Genomic DNA, 10473 nt, shown 5'->3' with positions numbered 1-10473 from the left:
AGTGAAAACAAGGCCAGGGACAGACTGTGGAACAGACCATCAATTACTCCTATGCAAATTCAAACTGAAGCTGAAGAAAATAAAAACAAGTTCACAAGAGCCAAAATATGTCCTTGAATATAGTCCACCTGAATTTAGAGACCATCTGAAGAACAGATTTGATGCTTTAAACACTAAAGACCAAAGACAAGAAGAGTTGTGGGATGACATCAAGAATACCATACAGGAAGGAAAAAAAAAAGTCATTAAGACAAGAAAGAAGGAAAAGGTCAAAATGGATGTCAGAAGAGATACTGAAGCTTGCTGTCCAGCGTCAAGATTCTATAGCAAATGAAAGAAGTGAGAAGGTACAAGAGCTTATCAGAAAATTTCAAAGGTCAGCTCAAGAAGATAAAGTGAAATATTACAATAAAAATAAATGAACAAAAAAGTACAATTAAAAAAATAAAATATAATAAAATTTGGAAGGCAGCTATCTGGCTGACTGATTGGAAGAGATCCATATTTGTGCCCATTCCAAAGAGAGGTGACCCAACAGAGTGCGGAAATCATCGGATAATATCTTTGATATCCCGTGCAATTAAAGTTTTACTAAAGGTAATAGAGAAATGGCTGCAAGCATACGTTGGCAGAGAACTTTGAGAGTTTCAAGCTGTATTCAGAAGAAGCCATGGAATGAGGGATATCATTGCTGATGTCCAATGGATCTTGGCTGAAAGCAGAGAATATGGGAAAGATGTTTACCTATGCTTTATTGACTATGCAAAGGCTTTCGATTGTGTGGTTCATGACAAGCTATGAACAACATTGTGAAGTATTTTGGAACACTTAATTGTGCTTATAAGGAAATCTGTCCATGGACCAAGAGGCAGTTGTTTGAACAGAACATGGGAACACTGAATGGTTTAACATTAAGAAAGGTGTGCAAAGTGTTCTTCACCATACTTATTCAACCTGTATGCTGAGCAAATCACCCGAGAAACTGGGTTCTATGAAGAAAAACATGGCTTCAGGATTGGAGGAAGACTCATTAACAACCTGCGATATGCGATGATACAACTTTGCTTGCTGAAAGTGAAGAGGACTTAAAATATTTACTGGTGAAGATCAAAGATTACAGCCTTCGGTATGGATTGCATCTTATGTAAAGAAAACAAAAATCTGGACCAATAAACAACATTTTTATCAACAGAGAAAAGATTGAAGTTGTCAAGGACTTCATTCATCTTCTGTCAACTCTCAACAGTCGTGGAAGCAGCAGTCAAGAAATCAGACAATATATTGCATTAGGCAAAACTGCTGCGCAAGACCTTTTTCAGGTGTTGAAGAACAAAGATGTCAACTTGAGGACTAAGGTGTGTCTGACCCAAGCCATCATATTTTCAATAACCTCATATGCATGCGAAAACTGGATAGTGAATTAAAAAGCCCGTAGAAGAATTGATACTTTTGAGCTATATTTCAAGAGAATATTGAAAGTGCCATGAGCTGCCAAAAGAACCAACAGATCTGTGTTGGAAGAAATGCAGCCAGAGCTCCTCGGATGCCAGGATGGCCAAATTTCATCTCTCATACTTCAGATGTATTGTCAGGAGGGACAGTCGCTGGAGGAGGATATCATGTTTGGTAGGTTGGAGGGTCAGATAAAAAGAGGAAGACCTCCAGCGAGATGGCTTGGCAAAGTGGCAGCATCAGTGGGCTCAAGCGTGACAACAGTTGTGAGGTTGCCCCAGGATCGGGCAGTGTTGCGTTCTGTTGTGCACAGGATCTCTATCAGTCGGTACTCACTCAATGGCACCTAACACCAGTGCATGCTTCAGGGAGCACTTGTGGCACTGCAGGATAAGCACTAGACTGATAAGCACAGGCTTGTAGTTCAAACCCACCAGCCACTCCTCATCAAAAAGATAAGGCTTTGCTCCCATAAAGATTTACACTCTTGGAAAACATTTACAGGATTGCTATGAGTCAACACCTAACAATATAAATGCATGCTTCAGGTCTCTTATGACTCAGGGTCAGCTAATCTTATAAATATCTGTCTATTTTACAGTTAGCCCATCGTTTCATTTTCAGTATAATGTTAAAACATCATAAATATATTTGATTTCTTTTCCTTGGAATTAACCAAAATTGGACCTGTCATCAGCTTCTTTTATTGGAACCATCATATTAATGTCAAATGGAATTCCTTTTATATATATATATATATGTTTATGTTAGTAAGTTGTAATCATTAAGGTTTATTTTTAGAGTGACTATTTATATCTCTACATACTAGGTAATCACAGGTATTAGGAGTTAGACACACTACTCTCTCATCCTGTAAATACCTCTAACCCCTCAGGTGAATATGCCTCGGCAGCAGATCTCTACCGGGAGGTGCTGCGCTCATCTGAGGAGCACAAAGGAAAACTCAAAACGGATTCGCTCCAAGTAAGTACAAACTCAGTAGTTTCAATTGTAGACTTGAACTGATGTTTACAAAATTATGTTTCTGAATGCTTGTTGTTATTAAGTGCCATTGCGTTGTTTCCCACTCATCATGACCCTGTATAGGGTATCCGAGGAGCAGCTGGTAGGTTTAAACTGTTGACCTTGTGGTTCACAATCCAGTGCTGATTCTGCAGAACCACACCAGAAATCGTTGAATTTTTAGGAGGATATAAATGGGTCATAGATTGACTAAATTCTAATCTCTGGGGTTGAAGTTTGAGATTCAGCCCTTTTAATAAGCACAAAAGATGGTGCTTATATATACTAATATTTGCAAATCACTAGCATTTTTCTGATAAGATAAATCTATTGCTGTGCGCTAATGCAGCAGACTGCAAAGTCGTTCGAACTGCAAGGTTGGTGGTTCAAGCTCACCAGCTGCTCCGTGGAAACCCTACACAGTGGCGCTATGGGTCAGAATTGACTTAACGGCCCTTAACAACAACCACAACAACATAACCAACATTAGGGGAAAAAAACAGCTCATAGTATTTAAATTTCCGGTAGTACTTAAGGGGTTTTTTTTGGTAAAGTTTTTATTTTGAGTTGGATGAATGTTTACAGACCAGACCATCAGTTTTACATTAAACAATTCAAACACATTGTGTTTTTCATCTTATTGATTACAATCCCCTCAGTGTTGCATAACTTATCCCATTTCCTCCCTATGTTTTCTGGTTTTGTTCCTCCTCCTTTCCTAGTCCTTCTGAACTTTGCCTTCCTTGGGTACGTGAAGCCCTTTCAATCTGAACTAATGGATTATTTTAAAGTGTGCACTCCTCCCTAGTGTTACTGTTCCCCTTAGAAACCTGACTGTTGTTTGGCTGAAAATTGAGCCACAGGATGAGTTCAGTTCTAGACCTGAAGAATGACTACGGGCCATAGTGTGGGGAGTTCCACCAGTCTCTGTCTAACCAGTAAGCTTGGTCTCACTTAGGATTTTTAGTGTTGTTCCACATTTTCCCCCCACTTTATCCATGACCATCTAATGTGATCCTTTCAGAGCAGTTGGTAGTGATAGTCAGGCACCGTTTAGTTCTCATAGCCAGGATCATAGAGAGTGATATTCATGTGCTCCATTAGTCCATTGGATTTATTGTTTCCACGTATCTTCAGTTTTCTTCACTCCTCTTTCTTCCGGACACGGAGGGACCAATAGTTGCATCCTCAGTGACTGCTCATGAACTTTTAAGACCCCAGTCATTACTCACCAAAGAAATAGGATGCAGAACATTGTCTTGTGGAGTATGTTTTGCCAGTTGACCTTGGTGTCCCCTGATAACTACAGTCCAAGCTCAGCAATTCATTTCTTCGTCTTAGTGTACTCCAGTGAATCATCTCGACAAGTCTTTGTGTGGCACTGTAGTATAAACACTGGATTGCTAACCACAAGGTCTGCTGTTCAAACCCATCAGCCACTCCTCAGAAACCCTATACAGAGTTGTTATGGGCCGGAACCAACTTGATGGTGCTTAACAATAACAACAATATATCCAAATAGAAATAAGGGCCATTTTTATTAATCTTGGCAAGCTTAGTCGTAAGTCTCAATTGAAGCTTTCTCTTTACCACTCAGGATCTAGACTTTAGAACCTAAGCGTTCATATCACTTTATTGTGTATTAGGAGGGTTGTGTGGAGGATCAGTTAGGGGATGGGAGAAATTTCAAATATAAGTCCATTCATAATCTGCGTGGATAAAGATAATAGCCAGAAGGCAGTCCCTGGACCTTAACCTCATGAGAGAAGGAGAAAGTGCAAAGGTGTCTAGCTTTGCATAAGGAAAGCAAAAGTAGATTGGGCAAGGAGACAGCAGAGACCTGAGTTCCAGGTGTTCAAGAGTAAAACATAAGCAGCCAGCCTGGTTCTTCCTTTTGAGTCACAGTAGCCCTATCTACTGAAAACATGGCCCACTCAGTGTCATGCTCTGAACCCTCAGATGAACTCCTCTGTTCTCTTGGAAGGCAGAACATGTAAGGGGGTAGAAAGACCACAAGTATTCCTCCCTGTCCATTTCACCATGTGTATCGTTGTTGGTTCCATCTCATGGTAACCCTGTATAGGGTTTCCAAGGAGTGCCTAGTGGGTTTGAGCCACTGACCTTGCTATTAGTAGTCCAGTGCTTATCCAACAGTACCGTGTGCATAGAAATGAAGAAACACGAAGCTAGCACTGTTAGTTTCCATGTCTTAATTGCATTTTGTTGTTGCTGTTAAGCCTGTTATTGGTACTAATTATTTTGTCTATGGAGCCATATTGAAAAGATCTAGGGCATTTCAGGTGACTCCTCCAAGACGGACTCTTCAGAAATGCATGCAATGACCAGTAATCATTGGTTGAACAAAATACCCCTGTAGATGACCTCAAACCGTGTACACCCAATCAGATGTTACCAGGGTTCCTGGATCATCCTTTAGTCCTTGGCTGTCTTCCCAAGTAATGATTCAGATTCACAGTGAGAAGCAAACTACTTTTACTTGATTTCTTCTCACAACCCTTGACCCTAGAGGGAGCCTCTAATAAGCTCTACAGCCTCAGAACACAGTGAAAAGGCCAGCCTACATTTAATACAGAGATAGTTTCATTTTCTCTCTTTTTTAGTTTGACCTCTCAATTCCTCTCCTTCCAACTCCTAACGTTCAACGGGTCCAGGTCCCAGCCCTGCTCTCGTGGTTACTTTATGGCCCTCATTTGTATAGTTGCTGAGCTCACCCAGACTCACTTCCCAGGAGAGAGAGAGTCAGGTCTATTGTGCCAGCCTGTCTGCTTGATGGGAATGATCTGACTTAGTTAGCTTCCTGTATACGCAGACACGTGTAAAATAGAAGAAGGAAATCCATCTTCTACAAGATGGATAGCTATACTTCATATGACTGTATGTTTTAATTTAAGAATATTCATATCATTGCTATAAAACTGGATCCAGTATTCTTAGAGTCACTACACTGGTTGTTATCATTATTGTCTTGTGTGTTTGTAGAGACTTCATGCTACCCATAACTTAATGGAATTGTTAGTAGCCAAGCACCCAGGGATACCTCCTACCTTGCGAGATGGCAGACTTGAGGAAGAGGTAATTATTATATATATATTAATATATATATATTATTTCTGTCTCAAAAGCATTTGTTCTAAGTTTTGTTCTCCCTATAAATGTCAGCATGTTTTTCTCCTGTGTTCACTGTTAGAAACTTCCCTGGCAGAGAATGCTAATGCTCCATTTTATTTTGCATCTTTGGTGAAATGCTTACAACTATATGGTAGTTGATTGTGGCTAAGAGTATACACTATAGATTAACAAAAATAGGTGCCCTTGTTGATTTTGTGGCAGATCTGCAAAAGATATAGTTTAGTTTAGAAGAAACATGACATTTTGTAATTTCTCCCTTTGTTTGTGTTATTTAAGGCAATACACAAAATCCAAATTTTTGTTGCTAATTCTTGTGTTTTCCCTGCACAGTGCCTCTCATTAAGTGGAGTGTATAAATTATTTTACTATAAATTGTTAATTGCTTATTATGCTAATTCTCCCAGAGATGTTTGCCTTTTTAAAGATCCAAGAGAAGGAGCAATACTTAAATCAAAAGGATGTTGTTGTCACTTCCCATTGAGTCATCTCTGACTCAGGTGATCAACTCTATAACAAAACAAAATGTAGCCCAGTCCTATGCCATATTCATGACCATTGGTATGTCCTTCCAATGATGAGTCAGTCCCTCTTGATGACATGTCCAAAGTAAGTAAGGGGAGCTGTATGCTGTAATCCATAGGGTTTTTATTGGCTAATTTTCAAAACTACCTCACCTCGCCTATCTTCCTAGTCTGTTTTGGCCTGGAAGTGCCACGGAAACTTGGCGACTATAGATGACACAGAGGCATAGCTTCCAGCATTATACCAACACACAAGCCACCACAGTATGACAAACTGAAGCAGAGACAGGTGGTGGAAATCAAAAGAGTAGATAAGTATGAATCATACTGAACCTCTGAAAGGAGTCTTTGTTGGAATCAACAAGATTTTTAAAAATGAAATTGCATAAATAAGATGTAGTCCTTTCACTGTGTTGTTTGTTACGCTGGAAGTTTTCCATTGAAATTTCTTTGCTCGTGCAGGCCCCAATCCTTGAATTTCATCAGCCCCTCTTCTCTACATACCTTCAGTGACAGGTCTCTGAGAGACAGCGCTAATGACCACATACTAATGTTGTTAAATGCTGTTAAGTTGTTCTGACTCACAGCAATCCTGTATGGGATTTCCAAGGAGCAGCTGGTGAGCTTGAATCACCAATCTTGAGATTCAAACGATCTTGCAGTCCAGCACATTAACCCACAGCGCCACATCATGACTCTCCAAATAGTAATAGTCAAGGAATTTTCATAAAAATTACTTAGAAGGTTATGACAGAAGGAAAAGTACATCAAGAAGAGGTGGAGAATTCATACTTTGCGTAGATGTATTGCTTAGGGGGCTACATTACCACTTTGGCCTAATTTTCATGGAATGTTACATGAAATCTTAGAAATCCATCTATTTTAGTCACTTCCTTTTGCAAATGAAAACAGAAACCCAAGGAAGTTAAATGCTAGGTCAAAGACATAACTGTATTCACTTGAACCATATGAAGCTATCATTTTTATAAATTCAAACATGGTCACATATTAACAATTTTACACCAGGATTTTAAGTGCAATCTTACCTACCAGTCGTGTCCCCCTAGGTAGTCTCTGATCCGCTCTCTTTACTTAGATAATAGTTGCTAAAGGCTGTTGAATATTTCAGATAGATATGGGGGGAAAACATGAATTTTCATAAGCTTTCTAATGGAAGTTTATAAAAAATAAAATTCTCTTATATTTCTACTGCTCATAATTTATCATTTGTTGTTGTTGTTAAGTACTGTGGAGTCGGTTCCGACTCATAGTGACCCTGTACAGGGTTTCTGAGGCTGTAAATCTTTACGGGAGCAGAAAGCCTCATCTTTCTCCCGCAGAACAGCTGGTTGTTTCGAACTGCCGACCTTGAGGTTAGTTAGTCACGGATTCGTAACCACTAAGCTACGAGCCTTCAAAAGGGAAAGAGCTTGTAATTCCCTGTTTTACTGTGGATTCTCAAGTATCATTTATTTTTTAAGCTGATAAATTTTAAGAAGTTTTTAATAATTGAAATAGGTAAGAAAACCTCAAAGGTTTCTCTGCCTTGCCATACAATGTCACAAACTGCTTCTCTGGTTTTCTAATTAAAGTACTAGTTAGAAATTGGGAGAGAAGGGTACACTTATAAGGACCACATTGTTTTTGAAACATCATTCTAAGGTATTTTCTTGGCTTTGAGTGAAAGTTGATGTTTTCCTATGCCAACCCAGGCCAAACAGCTGCGCGAGCATTACATGAGCAAATGTAACACAGAAGTGGCCGAAGCCCAGCAAGCTCTGCAACCTGTACAACAGACCATACGTGAGCTCCAAAGAAAGGTGGGTGCCCAGAATGACATGTGTTCTTACCATGCGTTTCTGTAGGGACCTGTGTGGTTTGAATTTACAGGGATACTTGAACTTTCTTTCACTGTAAAATTCTTAGTACCTAGTACAGTGCCTGGCCCACAGTGCAAGTTTGATTTGCAGTTAACAGTGTTTATTGATGGAATGAACAAGCACATACATTGATAAATAACTGTGTTAAGGTTATTCTCTCTCTCTCTTCTTTTAGATAATGAGAATTTAACAAGTTGTCTTGTGAAAAATATAAAGCCTTTCATTTAATCTTGTTGTTGTTAAGTAAGTGCCGTCTAGTCATTTCCAACCTGTAGCGACCCTGTACAGGGTTTCCGAGGATCTAAATCTTTACGGGAGCAGAACGCCTCATCTTTCTCCCGCGGAACAGCTGGTAGTTTCGAACTGCTGGCCTTAAGGTTCGCAGCCCGATTCATAACCACTATGCTATCAGAGCTCCTTTAATCTTAGGTGTATCTTTTTCCAAAATCTTCTCTTTATCAGATGTTAGAACATTACATCCACAACTCTTTTTCTTACAAAATATATGCTATTTGACATTTCTATAATTTCTGTCACAAAATCTGTTTGTTTTTAAATTAATTACACTTTTTAGTTTTTATAGTTCATTAAGGAGCTCCGGTAGCGTAGTGGTTACGAATCGGGCTGCGAACCTTAAGGTCAGCGGTTCGAAACTACCAGCCGCTCCGCGGGAGAAAGATGAGGCTTTCTACTCCCGTAAAGATTTACACCCTCGGAAACCCTGTACAGGGTCGCTATGGGTCGGAACCGACTCGACGGCACTTAACAACAACAACAACAATGTTCTGGGCATAATTTTCTTAGTTAATATAGATTATTCATTGAACAGAATCTAGTTCAGTTTAATAAAGATTAGCAGCAAGACTTTCATTATGCTGAGAAAGAGTCCTGTTAATTTGGGAAAGTATGTTTTAGTCCAGCTTTATTTTCCAGATATATACAGTAAACTCATATATTCCTCCAGAGTAGTCAGGAAATAGGTGTACTCTTTGAATTATGTATGCAAAAGAGGTACTCACCCATCTATATAAAGTAAGTATATTAGCCTTTGTTACGTTCTAATCCCTGTGAGAATAACATTTATTGTATCCATTAGATTCTTCACATCAACCTTCATGTTGATGTGAGTATGTTCTTCTTGTTAAGTACTGTCACGCTGGTTCCAACTCATAGTGACCCTGTTTAGTTTCCAAGGAGTGGCCAGTAGATTTGAACCACCAGCAGTCCAGTACTTATCCTTCAGCATCACACCAGGACTCTGATGAGAAGATAGTGAATACTGAATATGTATATATATGTGTGTGGGTGTGTGTTTGTAATTATAGGTATATATATATACATATGTATGTCTATGAGCACTAGCCTGCAAGGTCGATTTGAACTGCAAGGTGGCAGTTCAAACCTGCCAGCTGCTCCTTGGAAACCCTATACAGGATTGCTGTGGATCTCGGAACCAATTCGACAAAGGATCAACTGATATCCTTTTTCCCTACAGATTTATTCTAATTCTCCTTGGTGGCTTAATGTGATCCACCGAGCAATAGAATTTGCTATTGAAGAGGAGCTTGTTCAGCGAGTGCGAAATGAAATAACCAGCAACTACAAGCAACAAACTGGCAAGCTTTCTATGTCAGAGAAGTAAGAACATAATAGTAAAAAAAAAAGTGGTTACCCCAAGTATTCAAATCATTTGTTTTGCAGTGTTGTTGTTAGGTGCCATTGAGTTTGCCACTCATACTGACCCTATGCACAAAAGAACGAAACACTGCCCTATCCTGCACCATCCTCACAGTTGTCGTTACTGTTGAACCCATTGCTGTTGCCACTGTGCCATTCCGCCTTGTTAGGGGTCTTCCTCTGTTTTGTTGACCTTTCACTTTACCCATAAGGAAAACTGGCTCAAGTTGGACTAAGTAAAACGTTGACTGCAGTCTCTATAGCACTTTGTTTGACAACTCTTAATTTGAGAAAACTGATGTACTGTTTCTTTCTGTGTGCTGTGTGTGGTGCTGGTGATGGGCGTCAGATTCCATGACTGCAGAGGTCTTCAGTTCTTACTTACAACACAAATGGAAGAGCTAAATAAATTTCAGAAACTAGTAAGAGAGTCTGTGAAAAACCTGGAAGGACCTCCATCACGTAATGTCATTGAGTCTGCAACAGTCTGCCACCTCCGACCCATCAGACTTCCACTCAACTGGTAGGTACTAGAAGGAAGCAGACAGTGAAATGTTACCAGTCCATTAGATTAGATTTTTTTCTGTAGAAGAGAAAAATGACTCATGTAATAAAACTTTTTCATTAGAATTCAGACAGAAGTAGAGAGAGAGGTATTATTAATCTCTAACTTAAAAAAAAAAAAAAAAAAAAGATAAGAGAGAACTGTCAAGGACCACTTGCTGAAATTCTCCCTGAAATGGTCTATGTGTTCGTAAAGAAAAAGTCAA

General features: G+C 39.4%; 1 protein-coding gene across 1 annotated transcript in view; it reads left to right on the top strand.

The window, feature by feature from the left end:
• The window catches only part of SHPRH (SNF2 histone linker PHD RING helicase, E3 ubiquitin protein ligase), a 95676-nt gene that overhangs the window by 45999 nt on the left and 39204 nt on the right, over window positions 1-10473 (top strand). Inside the window, exons 14-18 of the mRNA XM_006872050.1 lie at window positions 2348-2436; window positions 5476-5568; window positions 7859-7966; window positions 9522-9664; window positions 10053-10226. Of these exons, the coding sequence (XP_006872112.1) occupies window positions 2348-2436; window positions 5476-5568; window positions 7859-7966; window positions 9522-9664; window positions 10053-10226 (607 nt within the window). The remainder of the gene's footprint in view (window positions 1-2347; window positions 2437-5475; window positions 5569-7858; window positions 7967-9521; window positions 9665-10052; window positions 10227-10473) is intronic.

The sequence above is a fragment of the Chrysochloris asiatica genome, unplaced genomic scaffold (genome assembly GCF_000296735.1).
Source record: "Chrysochloris asiatica unplaced genomic scaffold, ChrAsi1.0 scaffold00182, whole genome shotgun sequence".
NCBI classification, from domain to species: domain Eukaryota; kingdom Metazoa; phylum Chordata; class Mammalia; order Afrosoricida; family Chrysochloridae; genus Chrysochloris; species Chrysochloris asiatica.
This window is presented reverse-complemented; position numbering and strand designations above follow the sequence as displayed.